This window comes from Rhinatrema bivittatum, chromosome 14, assembly GCF_901001135.1.
Source record: "Rhinatrema bivittatum chromosome 14, aRhiBiv1.1, whole genome shotgun sequence".
In the NCBI taxonomy this organism is placed as follows: domain Eukaryota; kingdom Metazoa; phylum Chordata; class Amphibia; order Gymnophiona; family Rhinatrematidae; genus Rhinatrema; species Rhinatrema bivittatum.
Window position 1 is genome coordinate 74,789,761 of NC_042628.1, and position 19,091 is coordinate 74,808,851.

General features: G+C 46.0%; 1 protein-coding gene across 1 annotated transcript in view; it reads left to right on the forward strand.

Moving 5' to 3' along the window:
• Positions 1-19,091, forward strand: part of KMT2B (lysine methyltransferase 2B) — a 357,171-nt gene that overhangs the window by 247,555 nt on the left and 90,525 nt on the right. The window contains exon 28 of the mRNA XM_029577331.1: positions 12,414-14,781. Coding sequence (XP_029433191.1) covers positions 12,414-14,781 — 2,368 coding nt within the window. The remainder of the gene's footprint in view (positions 1-12,413; positions 14,782-19,091) is intronic.

Consider the following 19,091-nt stretch of genomic DNA (forward strand, 5'->3'; position numbering starts at 1 on the left):
AACGCAGCTCTGCGTATCCATACTCCCCAACGGAATTAAAGGTCTTCCGGCAAAACTCTGTTATCTATTCCATCGCCAAAAACAGCTCACTTAAACTCCGTCAGAGAGAGGGCATTATCCTTCAAAGCATGGAATTCACTACCTCCAGACAGGCTAGAATCAAATCCATAGGCATTTAATAGAAAGTTAAAGACATGGTTATTTGAGCAAGCATGCACGTAGGCGGGTTGATCCCCTATTTAATTTAATTTTTATTTTATGCTATTTTATAGTAGTTCATTTTATTTTTTTATTTATTTTATTTCAGGAGCTATTTATGGAGTTCGGTTTTAAAAATATTTTGTTTTATATTATTCAGAATTTTATTCCTTTTAATTTATTTATTGTTATCTAAACTTCAAGGGCAGTTTGTTTCTTTTTAGATGCTAGTCTTTTAGAGTTAAGGACCTACAGTATTTATAAGCTGTTGAATGTATTTTAGTTAATGTATTTTAATTACTGCAATTGTATTTTTCCAATGACTCTTTTATCTGCCTTGTAAACCGACATTAAGTCAACACGAATGTCGCTATATAAAAGTGAATAAATAAAATACATTCTGGGGTTTGGTGTCTGAGGTACTGTTGCTTTTAAGTGCTGCTCCTTTAAAAAAAAAAAAAAAAAGCTGAAGAGCAGGAGCGTATGTGAAGGGCCAGTTGGGTGGTGTTTTCAGCGACAAGAGCCGCTAGTGCCACAGGGAAAGGAACCACTAGGTTTTCGACTGTGCCCGCAGTCAGGGGCAGCTCGGTGTGAGTGACTGGCCTGCCGGCAGACCACCTTTTCTCGTGATAGAGCAATCTCACCATGTGTGCACCAGTAATGGCTCTGGCCTCAAAGCATGGGAGTGTCTGCCGAGCCTGCTGTTTGGAACATAGCTGTCTGAGCTTTACTGCACTTTCGGGCACACTGTTATCCTGAGTTTGGACGTGCGTTTTTGACGTGCTAGCTTTACCCCTTATACAGCACGTCGAAAACGTGCATCCAACCCCCCCCCCCCCAAAACTAATAGCACCCGCAACATGCAGATGCATGTTGATGGCCCTATTAGTTATTCCCGCACGATCCAGAAAGCAAAATGTGCAGCGAAGCCACACATTTATTTGCCCTGCCGGCGCCGGGCAATTGTACAGAAAAGCAGAAAAAACTGCTTTTCTGTACATCCTCCGACTTAATATCATAGCGATATTAAGTCGGAGGCCTCAAAAATAAAAAAAATAAAAAAATTTAAAATCAGCCCGCAGGTCGGAAGACGGACGCTCAATTATGCCAGCGTCCGTTTTCCAAATGGGTTTGAGAACCGATGCCAGCAAAATTGAGCGTCTGCTGTCAAACTCGCCAACAGCCGCTGCTCCTGTCAAAAAAGAGGTGCTAGGAATGCGCTAGTGTCCCTAGCGCCTCTTTTTACCGTGGGCCCTAATTTGCATAGGCCACCCTCCTGAATCACGCGCCCAGGTGAGTGGCCTGTGCGCGCGCCGGGAGAGCCGGCGCTCGCCGGCTCTCCCGCGCGTTTTTCTGTATCGGCCTGTTTGTGCCGTCTGTGCCTCGGGGGGGAAGAAGGAAACTCCATTGAGACAGGTAGTGCAAAGAGAATCACCAGTTCAGCAAGGCCCATTGCACAGGCCCCTGGTGAGGCCGAGGGGGCAGTGTCCATTTCTAATTCGTGAAGTAGGAAGTAGGCAGCTTCCATGGAGCCCAGAGACTCCTCTCTTCCGCTGTCTTCCATGGTCCAGACTACATCAGAGGATCATGGTAGTGTGTGTGTGTGGGGGGGGGGGTGCCTGAGCAGGGCGAACGGATGATGAATCTGCAGATTTGGAAGAATTTACAGTGGAGTTTATTGTGCTCCTTCATAAAGCCTGTTTGGCTAAGAAGGGAGAAGTGGGAAAGTTGCCCCAGGCCCACAAGGTGCAACATCTTGCTAAGAGTTTGAGGCGGCTCCATCAGGAGGAGCTAGATGTCTCTTAAGACGCCTGGGTCTTTATCCTTCAAGAGAGGATGAGGGCGACCTTAGAGATTCGGAAGACTCAGAAAATCCACAGGAGGATCTGGGACTTGATCCGTAAGGATGATCCTGTGGACAATCCCGCGGATGCTGGTGTGGCTGCCTATCCAGATGTGGGCCAGAACTTGCCGGACCCGGAGAAGCAGGTCATGGAAGGGGATGACCTGAGGGTTGTCCGACTGTTCCAGAAGGAGGAGGAGAGACCTATTCCGCAGGTCCTGGAGGAGTTAGGAATTAAGGTCAGCCAAGAGGAGTCATAATAAGGGTGTTGACCTGGTTCTGGATGAACTATGGGAAGTGCCAAAGGCCTTTCCATTGCCCAAGAAGGTGAAAAAGTTGGTGAACCGGGAGTGGTATACTCTGGAGGCAGACCTTAAAGTCGGCAGGGCAATGGAAAAGTTGTACCCTTTGACGGAGGAGTTAAGGCTAATGAGAGAACATTAGCTATATAGGGAAATGCTAAAAACCTGGCTTTTTGAGGAGGCTTATAATATCTAAAGGAAAAAAGACAGGGCTGAAGAATTAAGCAGCAAGGGGACTTAGAGGGGTAGGTCAAGAGTCGCTTATTCATGTTGTATGTTTTATATTTTGTATTGTTGTATTTTACTTGTTTTAAAATTTTATATATGTAAAATTTGTAAACCACCTAGATTGTCGATACGCATTATAGAAAAAAGAGAAAATAACATTGAAGCGTTTGAGGCTTCCCAAGGTGGATGCTTCGGTCTCTGTGGTGACCATCCCAGTGGCAGGGTCAGCCATGCTGAAGGATGCACAGGACAGAAAACTGGAAATTCAGTTAAGTTTTTAGGTCTTGGCTTTGAGTCTTTGAGCAGCGATCTGTGGTAGCCTGATGCAAAGCGCCTGCTTGTGCTGGGTGCAGAAGGCTCAGGAGAAAGATTCTAATCTGCCAATGCCAAGCAGGCAGCCAGGTTGGAAGCGCTTAATGATCTGGTTCGGATGTCTGCCAGGAGCATGGTTTCTACAGTTGCAACACAAAGATTCCTATGGTTGCATAATTGGTTGGCAGATGTGTGGTCCAAGTCACAACTGTGAAACCTCCCTTTTAAGGGGGGGGAAGCTGTTGTTCGGAGAAGATCTGGAACAGCTCATGAAGCATTTGGGGAGTTGAAGGGAAACAGGCTACTGGAGAATAAGAATGGCAAGAAATCTTTCCCTTCCCGTTTTAGGGATATGCAGAGATTTTGTGCCAGCAAGAGTCCTTCAGCTTTGGGATCGAAGTGCGGCTCGAGAAAGCAACATCCTTTTGGGGCTTCTGCAGACCTTCCAGGAATATTTCCTCCTTTGGCCAGGTCCATTTGGTGGACCAAGATCATGTCAGCCCAGTGGGTCGTGGAGGTGATAAAAGACGGTTATGCTTTAGAATTTTCTCGTCCAATCAGAGAAGCCTTTATGGCAAGTGAGAGGCAGTTCGGAATACATTGTAAAGGTTACAAAGGCTAGATACCATTGTGCCAGTACTGCCAATGGAGCGGGGGTAGGGGAGATACTCGATTTATTACGTGGTTCCCAAAAATTAGGGCAGTTTTTGGCCCATTGTAGATCTCCAGAAGGTAAATATGTTGCTGCGAATTCTCCATTTTCGTATGAAGATGTTGTGGAAAATGATAGCGGTCCTCAGAGAGTTTCTGGCATCATTAGATCTGACAGAGTTCTTTCTTCATATCTCCATACTCTCAGAGAATTAGAGGTTTCTGAGCTTCATGGTGCTAGGGCAGCATTCTCGGTTCAGGCTTTACCTTTCAGGCTGGCAACAGTGCCTCAGACTTTCATGAAAATGGTGGTGGTAACTGCTGCTCTAAGAAGGGAGGGGATTCTAGTTCTCCCTTATCTGGACAACTGGCTCATATGAGCGAAATCTAAGGTGGAATGCTGTTTGTCCATTTGGCGGGTCATGGAGAGGTGGTGATCTCTGGGCTGGGTGATAAACTTAGCAGAGTCATTTAGTGCCGGCCCAGTCATTGAAGTACCTGGCAACACAGTTCAATACCCAACTTGGCAGGGTGTTTCTTTCTTTGAAGAGAGTGGTGACGTTACAGGCACAAGTGACTCGTCTATTACACCTTGCAGTGCCCAGGGCCTGGTAGTCTTTACAAGTTCTGAGCTCTTTGGCTTTCACGTTGATTTGGTGCAGTGAGCATTTGCTCACAAGTTTCCTCCAGAAATCCCTTTTTATCCCATTGGAATCCGTCGTCAGAGGAGTTTCATTGGCAGGGAGACACTCCAGATCCAGTCTCTCATTTGGCTGTCTAGCCACAATTTAGAAAAGTGGGTGGATCTGTGCTCCAGACTGGGGAGTGATGACTATAGATGCCAGCTTCAGAGAATGGGAGATGGTCTGTCAAGGGAAGACTACTCAAGGTCTTTGGTTGCCAATGTATGCATCTTGGTCCATCCATTGTTTGCAGACGAGGGCAGTTCGCAGGGCATTGTGTTTTCTGCCGCAGGTCTGAGGTAGGATGTTGAGTTTTCTCGGACAGTGCAACAATGGTGGCATATATCAATCATCATGGCAGCATGAAAAGTTGCTATGTGGCTCTGGAGGCCCAGGAGCTCTTTGTTTGGGCAGAGCAGTATCTGGAAGTATTAGTGGCATCACATGTTGCTGGAGTGGACAATGCTCAAGCAGATTATTTCAGCAGGCAACAGTTATACCCAGGGGAATAGAAGTTGTCCCCAGAGGCTTTGGACCTCGTTCGTGTCAGGTGAAGCAGTTCCCAGCTAGATCTGATGGAGTCGTGGGGCAAAGCCAAAGCAGCTCTGTTTTTTAGTCATAGGCGAGAGATCGCGTCCGAGGGGATCGACACTCTGGTTCTTCCTTGGCCAACAGAGATTCTGCTATACGTGTTTCCTCTATGGCCTCTCGTAGGCCGCGTATTGCGGTGCATAGAACAGAATCCAAGAAGGGTAGCTCTCGTGGCTCCGGAGTGGCCATAACATCCCTGATTTGCAGATCTGGTACATCTTGCAAAAGACCCCATCAGATTGGCTCATCTGCAGGGGTTATTTTGCTAACGGCCCATCTTCTCGGATCGGACATATCGCTCTTGTGTCTTGGCTTTTGAGAGCCGGCATTTTTGATTGAAAGGGAGTCAATTATTGCCACCTTTTTCAAACTAGGAGGCCTTCTATGTCTTTGGCTTATGTCCAGGCATGGAGAGTGTTTGAGACTTGGTGCTTGGAGGAAGGTCTGGAGCCTTTGCGGGTGGACGTTCCTCAGATCTTGGCCTTTTTTGCAACAGAGTTTGACAAAGGGACTGGCCTATAATTCGCTTCAAGTACAGGTGGCAGCTTTAGGATGCTTTAGAGACAAGCTGCATGGCAGGTCATTGGCCTCTCATCCGGATGATGTTCATTTTCTGAAGGGGGTCAAGCACTTGCGTCCGCTGATTTGGAGAATGTGTCTGGAGTGGAACCTTAACTTGTTTCTGTGGGTCCTATGTGGCCCTCCATTTGAGCCTTTGCGGAGAGTGTCGCTGAAGGACCTAAACTTGAAGTTGGTCTTTCTGATGGCCATTTGTTTGGCCAGGTAGATTTTGGAGCTTCAGGCTTTGTCCTATAGATATCCTTTCTTAAGGACTGCGGACAATGGGGTGTCTTTGCATATGGTACCTTCTTTTTTTTTTTTTTTGTTACTGAAAGTAGTTTCCTAATTCCTTCATAACCAGACAGTGGAGTTCTTGCATTTCTGAATTTGTCGTCTGAGATGCCACATGAGAGAATTTCACATATTGGATGTTCATCTGATTCTGTTGCAGTATCTTAAGGTCACTAACAGTTTTCACCTGTCGGATCATGTGCTGGTTCATTGGAGCAAAGAAAGGAAGTAAGGTGTCTGAAGCCACGATTGCTTATTGGTTAAAGGAGACTATTTTCTTGGCCTATCTCTGTAAATGTCAACAGGCCTCAGAGGAGTTGCGGGCGCATTCTACTAGGGTGCAAGCAGCCTCCTGGGCAGTGTCAGTTGGTGTTGCCTCAGGAGATCTGTAGGTCTGTGACATGATCTTCACTTTACATTTTCATCAGACATTACTGTTTGGACGTTCGGGCGCAAGAGGAAACGACATTTGGTGAGAGTGTATTACGAGTGGGTCTTTTGGGTTCCCGCCCAGGGTAGGGGAGCTTGGGTACATCTGACTTCTCTGGACTGATCTGGGGAATGAACAGGAAAGGTAAATGGTTCTTACCTCCTAATTTTCATTACTGGAATACCACAGTTCAGTCCAGAGGCCCGTCCCCTTGGTTTTGAAAAACCGTTGTGGCTGCCATTAGTGATTACTGCAGAGTTTGCTATGTGTGTATAGTGTGAACCTGTAGGACTGATGGGTTTTCATTTCCTTTGTTAGATGTGAGGGCTCCAGTTCAGGGGGGCTCCAACCCTGGGATTATTGTCAGCCATAAAAGGGCAAGTTTGATTTGAGTTTGAGAGTTTTTGCTCTGCTTTGGCTTGGGTACAGGTCAATACTGAGGGACTGCAGGTGGCACTCTTGATTATGTAGCAGTGCCTGAAAAGTTTTCATCGCTGCCTCCATCTGCTGGTAGGGATGCAAAATCCACTTGTCTGGACTGATCTGTGGTATTCCAGGAATGAAAATTAGCAGGTAAGAACTAATTTTCTTTTGCTTACTGTAAATGGGATTCTCTGTAGACAGCAAGATGAAATAGCTATGCTCAATACCAGCCAGCTTCCCTGGAGAGCATCTACTTAGCTAAAGCTCTACAATCAACTGAGAGGCTCACAGGGCAGCATGCACTTGAGAACTCCCGTACATGCTCAGTAGTGTAAGGAGAGATGGGTCCATTTGGCACTGTCGGATGACATCATCCATGTGTCATAGCTAATTCTCCTGCTGTCTAAGGAGAACCCCATTTTATAATAAGCAAACTTCCTTTTCTTTTAAGCAGAAGACTTGGGGCCAGACACACTTAAGAATTTTTCTGCCTTTGTGTGTCATAGGAAAAATGTTAATATGTAGGGGTCTTTTTAAAAAAAAACAAAAAACCCACCACTGTCATTGTAGTAAGCCATTTAGAGAGAGAAAAGAGAAATTTTCTTGGGCAAATTCTATTTCATGTAAATATACACATTTTTACCAATGTCCTCAAGGCACAAATGAGGGAAAAACACTAAGTGCTAATTTGTGTTCTACTTTTACTTAAAAAAAAACAAAAAAACAACCCGATATTCCCTATCTAAAAGTTTGTCTAATATGCAAAAGCAGGTCTATATATCAGAATTCCTCAATTCTCACAAAATGGGCAATCTGCTTTGTGGTAACCTTGCTTCTGTAGAATGTCTCATGAATCCGAGCTCAACGCCCTCAACAAAAGCTGATTTTCTGGGTACTGGATCCACTCTCCACCTGTGTTCTATTTTTGATTTGATTTAATTGATTTATATTCCGCCTTTGAGAGGGAGTTCAAGCATACAGCTTTAAAATTGCATACATGGTAAAAAGCAGATTAACTGCATTTGTTTTATGATATTACTACTCTAGATATTCAAAGGCAATTGACACAATTTACTAATTAATCAGTTTATACATTTGCAAATCCAAGTTTGCATAACTGATTGTTTTTAAATCTATTGTTTATATGCTGAAAATTGTATTTAAAAATTGTCACCCAAGCATAAGGTAGTTGAACATTTATATATTGTTTCTCACAGGACAAGCAGGATGGTAGTCCTCACATGGGTGACATCATCAGGATGGAGCCCAATCACGGAAAACTTCTGTCAAAGTTTCCAGAACTTTGACTGGCCCCTACTGGGCATGCCCAGCATGGCACCAACCCTGCAGCCAGCAGAGGTCCCCCTTCAGTCTTCTTTTTTCCGCGCAGCAGTAGCCTCGCGGTGAAGGAGCTCTGAAGAGATTCCTGACAGGAATTTTCCTCACAGAATTATTTAAAGTTAAATTGCCCCACAGGGGTCCCTCCTCTAACTTTTCTCTAACCGCGGTACTCCGGTAAGTTTTTACCCGTTTTCTGTCGATTACCGTCAGGTTTGGCCCTTGCGGCCTACTGGCCGTCGACTGTACCGCAGCTCAATTTTTTTCAATGGCCATGGCGTTGGGGTTCCGTCGGTGCCCGGACTGTACTCGCACCATGTCTATCACAGACCCCTATGGAGATCGAGGGGATCACAGGGAGAAACATCGACATCGCAAGACTCGGACTATCGAGGGAGCGAAATCATCGACCTCGCCACCGTCCGAGCCACCGACGAAGAAGCCCCGTCCAGGAAAGGCACCGACCATTCCTGCGACGGGGTTTGGGAGTCGCGATTCTGCCTGTAAAGGTGGTCCCTCCGGCTATGCCTCTGCCTCCCTCTTCTGTTCCAGAGCCGGGACTGCTCGCTCCAGGTCTCCAAGAAGAACTGGACCGGCTGGTTCAGGAGGCCATCGACAAGGCGATGCACAGTCTCCAGTTTCCTCTGGCACTGGCACAGACTGTGGAACCTGTCATCGACCCGATTCCAGCATTGCTAGCACCGCTGCTATCCAGAATGGAGGCGCTGATGGCTGCCCTTCCGATGGATCCCGGTTTTCCGATGCCTCTCATGCCCTCCCCGATGACAGCTTCATCGGGAGGAGAAACATCGTTCCGCATCCCTCCATCGGGAGTTTTGCCTCAGCCATCGATGCCGATATGTCCCTCGCCACCAATTCATCCGTCGGGGCCGATACATCTGCCGGTGACATCGAGTCATCCATCGATACTCTCGATGCCATCATCGGTGCCCTCCAGCGATTCCTCCGATGTTTTCGGAGCCTAGACCAGGACCCTCAAGTATCCAACCCCTTTCACTTCCTAAAGGACAGTCTGCTGACACTTGGGGTGATGATACTTCAACAGACACCGATGACATACCTTCACCACCTTCTCCCACTGAAAGTAGAAAGCGATCTCCTCCAAAGGACCTCTCATTCATACATTTTGTAAAGGAAATGTCTGACTTGGTTCCTTCTCAACTACAGACGGAACAAGATGATAGGCACCAGATGATGGAGTTACTCCAATTCCTGGATGCCCCCAAGGTGATCACCTCTATTCCCATTCATCAGGTCCTTCTTGATCTCTTCAAAAAGAACTGGGAAAACCCTGGATCAATTGCTCCAGTAGATAGAAAGGCTGACACTTCTTATTTAGTTCAGTCAGCCCCAGGCTTTCAAAAATCCCAGCTTGACCACCACTCAGTTATGGTAGAGTCTGCACAAAAGAGGGCAAAAAGGTCAAAACCCCACTCGTCTACCCTGCCTGCTATGGAACAAAAATTCCTAGACAACATTGGTCGACGACTATTCCAAGGGGCCATGCTCATCTCCAGAATTGCTGCCTATCAGCTTTATATGACCCAATATAATAGGGTCATCTTTAAACAGATACAGGACTTCTCAGAGTCCCTAACTGAACAATTCTAAGACCAGCTACAAACCCTTGTAAACAAAGGATTTGAGGCAGGCAAACATGAGATTCGAAAATCTTATGACATTTTTGACACCTCTACCAGAGTGTCTACAGCGGCTATTTCGGCAAGACGATGGGCCTGGCTCAAGTCTTCTGACCTTCGCCCAGAAGTGCAAGACCGGTTGTCCAACCTACCATGTATCGGAGATAATCTGTTCGGTGAACAGATCCAACGGATGGTGGCTGAATTAAGACCATCATGAGACCCTCAAACAGCTCTCTTCGATGCTTTCCGACTTCTCCTTAAGACAGCCCTTCAGGAAGGACTCTAAGAAGTTTTACCGTCCAAGGAAGGCCTATCCACCACCAGCAAGGTCCCATACTACGAGACCTTATCAAAAGCCTCAGACTCGCCAAGCCCGAAAACAAAAACCACAAACAGCTCCCCAGCCAGGACCTGCTTCAGGTTTTTTACTTCCGCTTGGAGAGCAGCAGCCAGATTCCTCTGTCACATATACCAGTGGGAGGTCGATTATGCCACTTTCACAACATGTGGCATAATCGACCTCCCACTGGTATATGTGACATGGGTATCCGCAGGCACATTCCCTTGAGAAAGGACCCACTTCTGATCACTCAGAACAACGGGGTGCCTACGTCATCCCAACCTTCAAGCCTTGTCCTCGACGGAATGGATGTTGAAAGGTTAATCCTTCAACCTTTTAACCTTTCAGACCCAGTTTCCCGCGTCTTGATTGCTTCACGGAAGCCTTCCACAAGAAAATCTTACTCTTATAAATGGAAAAGGTTCACATCAGTCCCTTGATCCCTTTTCCTGTCCAATTCCAATGTTTTTGGACTATCTCTGGCATCTGTCAGAATCAGGTCTAAAGACCTCTTCCATCAGAATGCATGTCAGTGCGGTAACTGCCTTCCATAAAGGTGTCGGGGATGTCCCTATATCAGTACAACCCCTCATAACACGCTTTTTGAAGGGCTTACTCCACATCAAGCCACCTTTACGTCCTCCGGCCCCTTCTTGGGACCTTAACCTGGTTCTCGGTTGGCTCATGAAACCACCATTCGAGCCGCTTCACTCCTGTGACCTAAAATATCTCACATGGAAAGTGATTTTCCTTCTGGCTATCATGTCAGCTCGCAGGGTTAGTGAGTTACAGGCCCTAGTTACCCGCCTTACACTAAACTCCTGCAGGACCGGGCGGTACTCCGCACTCACCCTAAGTTTTTACCTAAGGTAATCTCGGAGTTTCACATTAATCAATCCATCATACTACCTACCTTCTTTCCCAGGCCCCATTCCAATCCAGGGGAACAGGCTCTGCATTCCCTTGACTGTAAACGGGCTCTAGCTTTTTATCTAGACCGTACAGTTGCCCACAGAAAGAGCACTCACTTATTTGTGTCTTTCCATCCCAACATATTAGGGCAACCTGTGGGTAAGCAGACTCTCTCCTCCTGGTTGGCGGACTGCATATCCTTTTGCTACCAGCAAGCAGGCATTCCTTTTCAATACTGTGTTAAAGCACACTCTGTGAGGGTCATGGCGACTTCAGTAGCACACCTACGATAGGTGCCGCTTCCTGACATTTGCAGGGCTGCCACCTGGAGCTTTCTCCATACCTTCGCAGCCCACTATGGCTTGGACAAAGCCGGAAGACCAGATTCCATCTTCGTCCAGTCTGTCCTGCGTAACCTGTTTCCAACTTCCCGTACCAACACCCTTCCGCCTGCCCGGTGGGTTTCAGGATGCCCTCTACCAAATTCCACCCCAGTTGTTGTGCCTGTTGCACGCCGTTGGGTACATTTGGTGCTGTTTGGACATCCTCAGCTCGGTACTCACCCATATGTGAGGACTACCATCCTGCTTGTCCTGTGAGAAAGCAAATGCTGCTTACCTGTAACAGGTGTTCTCACAGGACAGCAGGATTTTAGTCCTCACGAAACCTGCCCGCCGCCCTGCGGTATTGGGTTCGTAACATTTTGTTGTTTTATTTTTCGGCACTGCCTGTAGCTTTCAAATAAGAATGAGGGGGGGGACCCCTGCTGGCTGCAGGGTTAGTGCCATGCTGGGCATGCCCACTAGGGGCCAGTCAAAGTTCTGGAAACTTTGATAGACGTTTTCCGTGATTGGGCTCCATCCTGATGATGTCACCCATATGTGAAGACTAACATCCTGCTGTCCTGTGAGAACAGCTGTTACAGGTAAGCAACATTTGCTTTCCCTCTTCATTTTTTCCCTTCTTACAGCTCATAATTAGAAAAGTCGTAGAGGCCTATGTGCTAAACTATTTGTCTCATTTTAATGTCTGTGGGGAAAAAAATTAGAATATAATGACCTTAGTGTTTGTCAACTGGTATCTTGTCTTGTATCAGCAAGTTGTTTATAACTCAGTATTTTTCCTGGTTAGAAGTGGGTTGGCGTTTCAATGTGCAGCAACTTTTTCTGATCTATTATGTATTTCCCAAATTATATGGGGTTTTTCCATCTTTGTTTCTTACAATGGCTTGGCTGAATTAAAACAATAGTATAAACCTCTGTAGATGGCAGGTTGTACAAAGGTTCATCTATAGTAAGTAGTGTGCCTCAGTTCAGTTTCTTGTGCTGCCAAGCATCAAAAATGTTCATTGAGCGCATTGCATGTCTTCAGTTGTTTGCAAAGCTGATTTCCAAGCTGCTGAGAGACTGCATAGCCTCAAATTTGATGCTGAGGTTCCTCAAAGTTCAGCAGAGGTCATAGTTTCATTATTGGACTATCAGGGATGTGCTATTAGGCTACAGCAGTATCTCTCTTTTTAATATACATTATCTATCCTGAACCAGAAACTTTGTAAAATGAAAGGGTATTCGGTTTGCTCAGAATTAGACTTGTAATTAATCCTGATAAAGGAAACAAATAATTTAATACCCTCTTCCTTTCTGCAGGGAGTCCCACCTCTGTCCCTCATCACATCCTAACAGTCAGTGATCCAGATGTGACCCCAATGCGCCGGGCCAGGCGGCACAGCCCCATGTCCCACAGCAGCAGCAGCATCCCCCGAAGCCGGCTTGCCTCACCTCCCCGGCAGACCCCAGGCATCTCAGGCTCCACATCTCTCAGGACGGGAACTCCGCAAGGTGTTCCTTGGCACCGCATGACCATGGCCACACTTGGCTCTGCCAAAGCACCGAGGCTCGGGCCACTCTCCAACCAGTCTACCTCAAGCACAGAGATGAGTACCCACATGAGCTTTGCCACTGCACAGACATCTACCTCACGGGTGCAACCTGCCTCTAGGAGTGGCCAGGAAGAGGTGGAGAACAGGGATTCCTGGGTACAAGGGGTAACCAGAAACAAGAGCACGTGGTCCAGTGTCCAGAGGCGGCAGGATGTGGAGATCCTGGAAAGCAGCACTTGTCAGAAATCTGAGGAGAGAGAACCCAGGGGTCAGCCAGAGATCCTTTCTTCTGCTCTACCAGATAATGGTGGTGGGCTAGTGCCAGAATTCTGCTCTGTTGCCTTTGATGAGAGTGACATGGAGGTGGTATCCTCACTGAATGCCTCAGACCTGGAGTTTGACGAGAGTATCCTTAGTGAGACCTTCCAGCTGGAGGATCTACAATGTGGAGCACAAATTGTGGTGCCGGCGGACACTAGTGAAATAGAAGATGAAGAAGGAGGATGTTCCTCCAGTTTTGGCCTGGGCCTGACCCTGACTGGCAGCCAGATGGATGGGACAGATGACAGTGAATGCTCGGACAAGGAGAGCTATTTGTTGACTCGCACAGTAGTTGCTTCTCAGCATCTGAGCCCACACCTCATGGAGCTGGAGCTACCCCATATCAAGCAGCTGGATGGTGTAGATGATGGCACAGAAAGTGACACCAGTACCACCACTACTGATGCAAATATTGGCCATATTGCCAAGAAGAGCAAATGTTCTGAACAGCTCAAAGCACTAGAAAGGAAGGATGGCAGCCATTCAGAGACAAACATGGTCAGTGGAGTATTGGCTAACACCAGGAGGACTCCGGAAGACCTTGAAATAGAGATTGTGGATGTCTTGAAGAGCAGTGGCATTGATTCACGAACTGAGAAAAGGTTGCTGTCCCCACCCCAAGCTACTTCTCAGGTCATTCTGGGATCTTCCCACAATGGAACCGAAAAAGTCAACAGTCTTCCACCCTTTGGGATCCTCAGCCCCAAAGTGCAACCTTCTACCCTAGTAGTACCACTTCAGGCTGAAGGTAGTACAAGCCAGATGGTGAATGGAAATGACAATGCTCTTCTGTGGCTTTCAACTGGTGGCTGCTCCTCCACCCCAGGCGTACAGGGTTTTAGTCTCAAGGACCCACCTCAGCTGCAACGAGCATATAAGTCCTTTTCATTGGAGCCTAGTCATCGGCAGGTCCATGCTGCACTCATAGAACCTCCCACCATGACAGCACAGAAGCCTGACTCCAAAATCATCCTTGTCAATAAGCTTGGTCAGGTGTTTGTAAAAATGCAAAACAATGCCAACATTGCCGCAACCACACCAGAGCCTGCGTTGGCGACTTCTGCTGTCCATGGTACTACAGAAACAAGTGGCGGGAATGATAAAGGCCTGGAACACTTCCCCTCACTTCTTAAACAGCATGACAATGGAGTCTCCCCAATCATGTGCACAGGTCCACAACTCAAATCGACATCCTCTGCCATGGACATCAATCAAATAGCTTTTGTGAGAAAGCCTCTGAAGCCGGCACCCAACCCCATCACAAGACTAAAGTGCAAGAGTGCTCACGAAAAGCCAGGCATGGCCGTGTCAGCTGCTCCACAGCAGAACCTGGGGACAGTTTTGCTTCAAGCCTCAGCACCACTCGGGGTAATGAGGAATGACGTGTCCACCTGGACACTGTTGCCTATGGTGAATGTGATGAGGACAGAAGTGCCTGTCAATACCCCTAGGCAGATAACTCTGGGTCTCCAGCAGACTTGTGTCCTTCAGCATGTTCCTATGAACCCTACCCTACTGAACCTTTCTGCTCTGGCATCACCCCCACTCCAGAGTGTCTCCAGTTACAACCCTGTAGACAATACCTTAAATGCTCTACATCTGTCCCACACCCCTACTGTCAAGCTGGCTTCTTCTGCAACCCCACTCAACAAGTTTGGCTCCCACCAGGCTAAGCAGAGGAAGAGGGTCTCCTCATTGGCCAGGAGTCCTCTTGCCAAGAAGTCAAAGCTATTGAAAGGAGTGGTGCCACCTCCAGAGCCAGAGAGGTCACCAGCCAATTGTGTGCTCAGCACCTCATCTCTGCTGTCTGCTGGGTATGTCGCAGCTTGTTACTTTTGTGTGCCTAATCTTAAGTGTGTGCAGTGTAGCCTATATACATGATTGCAAGCCTGCTCATGGAATTAGATATAGGACTTAAGTGCACCATATACAATCCCCCACCTAGTCACTTGCACCCACCCACCCACCCATCCACTCGTTCATTCATGCACCCCACAGACTCATTTGTAGACAAACTTCACATAACCCACACACTCGCTTGCAGACAAATTTCACCCATGCACTCTACACAGATATCCCTGCCCATGCAACTACTCCACTATGTATGAAGAAGCACATTTTACCATGTGATTTCTGATGGCCTTTTCCACTAATATAATATATTTTGTTATTGCTCCTATTTCCCCTCAGGATTATAAAGGTTGTTTCCTGCTCATTCTTTTGTGGGAAATCTTTGATTTTCTCTATCAACTTTGAGAAATGAACATTTCTGATATTTTTGTATTTTGCTCATTATAAGAGGACATGCTCATTTGTTTCTATTTTTCCAGTGTTTCGTTGGTGTTAACATTTCCATTTTGGTTTGATATTTCTTTTTTTTTTAATTTACTGTTTATTAAGTATCTGCAATGCAATCAACATTTTATTTTCTAATTTGTGATCACATATTTGGTATCTAGCGAGGTCATTTTGCAGGACTAAGGTGAGGTATTCTGCTAAGCATGTGGTTTAAGTGTAGGGATTTGTAGCAGTTAAGCTGCTTCTGTTTTTCATTGTGCATCTCCCAAAAGGAATTATTTTGGGATTCTATGGCATGTTGCAGTGCTTATAGGCCTGCTCCACTTGATGGATTTCACTGAAATTTGGGAACAGTGTCTTATCAAGGTGTTAGTAGTGACATCAAACTTCTGCAAAACTGTTCAAAAGAAAGGTATCCTGACAGCAAAATCAGCAGTAAGTTCTAATGAGCAAAGAAGCAGCAATGGGAAAGAATGGAAGGATGTGAAATATGCCTTCTGCATGTTACTTCTTTATCTCCCTATGATGTCAATATATGCTTAAATACCAATCTTAGTGCAGATGATTTTGGCAATTTTTTTTTTTTTAATAAATAAGGTTGAAAAACTAGCTGCACAGTTCATAGGTATTGAGACTATAACTGATGATTAATTTGAATGTCCAGTTTTGTGGGAATTGTTTGTTTAAATCATCTGAAAACTTAAAACTAACTTCTGTCTGATGACTGAGTGTTCTAATGCCTCTTTAAAATGTCTCAAATCTGACCTAGCTGATTTTGTAAAGAATTCAATTAATTGTTAATTAAGATAAGGTCATGTCCCTAAGCTCCTTAAGAGTGCTGCAGTAAGGCCTGTTCTAAAAAGGACAACCTTAATGCTGCTGAGTGAAATAACTATCATCCTATTCTAATCTCCCATTTATTATTAAGATATTGAAAGTTGTGTTGAAAAAGTTCCAATCTTTTCTGGACAACACTGCCATCTTGGACTTGCATCAGTATGGCATTCGAGCTGGTCACAATACTGAGACTTTGCTCATTTCATTATTTGATTGTTTTTGTAGAGGGTTTGATTACCATACTGAATTTATTTTGATCCTCCTCAACATTGAACATGGTGGATCACGATCTTCATTTGAAGAGGCTGAAGGAAATTGAAATAGCCAGTAGTCCATCAGTGGATTGCATCGTTTTTAGATGGACGATTACAGAAAGTAGTTCCTTTTCATACCCGATCAGTCCAGACCGCCTGGGTTTTGCCTCCCTGCCAGCAGATGGCGACAGAGAAAGTTTCACTGACACTACTACATAACCTAGTGTACTACCTGCAGTCCCTCAGTATTTGTCTCCAGCAGATGGAAGAAGGATAAAAGCTGGCATGTATTAAAAAAAAAAAAAAAAAAAGACATAAGTTTAGAAGAGCCTCCCAGGAAGTTGTTAGGTCCTGATGAGACCATCCCTCCTGTTTGAGGCAGGTGAGCAAGGGGTTGGTGACCCTTGGTGTGCTTATGTCCTGAAAGAGTGCTGAAATCCTGTGGTGCTGGATCCCTTATGCCTCTCCCCTTTTCCCCCTTTTCTGCACTCCCAATAGTGGCTCCTGAAGAGATGACTACTGACAGGGAAGTATTTTCGTTTTCTTTCACAAAAAAAAAAAGAAAAGACGAGTGGCTGGAACCAGGGAATGTGGCGGCAGCCTCTCCTGCAGGGCGGTTGGTTTGTAAGCGGTGGGTGGAGTTTGCAACCAATGGCTATGTGGCTGTATGCGGGAGGACCTAATAGCTGGCAGTTGAATCATACTGCTCAGCATGTAATGTCAGGGTATATATTTCCACTGAGAGCGGATAATAAGAGTCCAATGGCATCATGGCTGGCAGGCTCGCTCAGTGCAAACAAATTATTTTATTCAAAGGAAAAAGTTCACCGGTATCCTGATGCACTGTTCTGCCAGATTAATTTTCTGTTGCCACTTTATTCAATCCCACTGAGAGCAGGAGAAACCCTGCTGATGGCAGGGAGAACATTCCCGCTTAGTGCAGGCAAAGTGAATTTTCATCTCTGTTGTGTGCACTGCTGTTACAGGCAAGAGGAGGAGGCCCATGGTGCCATGACAATCATTTACGCTTAACGCAGGCAATTTAATTGCAGCACCAGTCTATTCACTCTTCGGTGCAGAGAGAGGAGGCTGGCGGCATCATGGCGAGCGGGTGCACTTAATTGAATTTAGAAGCACTTCAGGGGTGCAGTTATGGAGTTTTCCTCGCGTAGTCATGGCTCAAGGGGCAATGTTCCCACAGAAAGCGGGAGGAGTTCCACAGGGCCATGACAGAAGTTCTTGTCATAAGAATCATGCCCAATAGCAGGGAGGCAGGTTCTGTGGGCAGGGTCTGTGCCTCCAGTTATAACCTGCAGGAGGAAGATGGCTCCCTGCAGAGGTTCCCCACTCAGCCACCATAGGCTGGCAGGTGGCAATTTATCTTTGTCTCTCTCTCCTATTAAAGTCTAGAGGGAAGTGTGCTGAAAGCCATTTTAATGTCTTGGGCTATTGGCAAACCTTAAGGATCTTCCTTTGGTGGGGGGGAGAAGGAGGGGATCAGGGTGCGGCAGGTTAATCCAAAAAGGAATTCTACATTTTAGCAGTTCCTCTTAGATGAAGTCCCAACAGGTGTCTTTATAGGAGGTTTGCAGGGCGGCTGTTTGGAAGTCGTTGCACACTTTTACCAGACGTCACTTGGATGTCTGGGTTCTGCATTCCATGGGCTTTGAGTGTTTTTATGAGTGTGACTCTCGAGGTACCACCCTATTTAAGGAGCTTAGGTACAGCCCAGGTGTCTGGACTGATCTGGGTTTGAAGAGGAAAGGAAAATTGTTTATCTGTTAATTTTCTTTCCTGGAATACCACAGATCAGTTCAGAGACCAACCCACTGGGGGGGAGAAGAGTCCTCCACTCATACCAATATTTTCTATATTGTTCAGATTTGTTGATGGTCTCAGTGTTCTACTTTGTTCATAGGAACGAGTTTACATTTTTGTTTACAACCTCCCCTCCCTCCTGCTCGATGTGGGAGGTAGAATTCAAAGTTCTTAGTGCAGGGTGTATTTAACATCATCTTGGCTTGAATACAGGTCAATACTGAGGAACTGCAGGTAATACACTAGGTTATGTGGGGAGTGTCAGTGAAACTTTGTCTCCATCTGCTGACAGGGAGGCAAAACCCGAGTCTGGACTGATCTGTGGTATTCCAGGAACGAAAATTAGAAGGTAAGAACCCATTTTCCTTTATCAAGAACGCCAAATCTGTCTTGTTTCATGTCAAAACTGGTGTTCCACAAGGCTCGGCTCTTTACGCATCTCTTCGATGTCTGTATTATGCAATCTGCAAGGTTTTTGATTGGCTTGATGTCCATTACCACATATTTGCAGATGATATTCAGTTTTTCATCCCAGTTAATTCTTTGAAGAATGCATTGGAGAAGATCGCTACCTCTTTGATCTCTCTTAATGGTTGTCCAATAATCAGTTAACTTAAATATGAACAAGACCGAAATTTTATATTTAGCCAGGTTACTTTCTGATAATATTCTCTCAAATATTTGTGTCTGGTGTCGAAATTCCTGTTGTTAACCAGGCTTGCAATTTGAGGATGATCATGGACTCCACTCTTCACGCCGTCCACACATTAATCAACTTGTTCGAAGTGTATTCTATAAACTTCATTTGGTACTCCGGATGTGCCCTTATTTAGATGAAAGTGTAATGTCCTTTTTCTTGGCTTGCCACAGACTACCTTACATGCCCTCCAATATGTACAAAATTCTGCTGAGCGAGT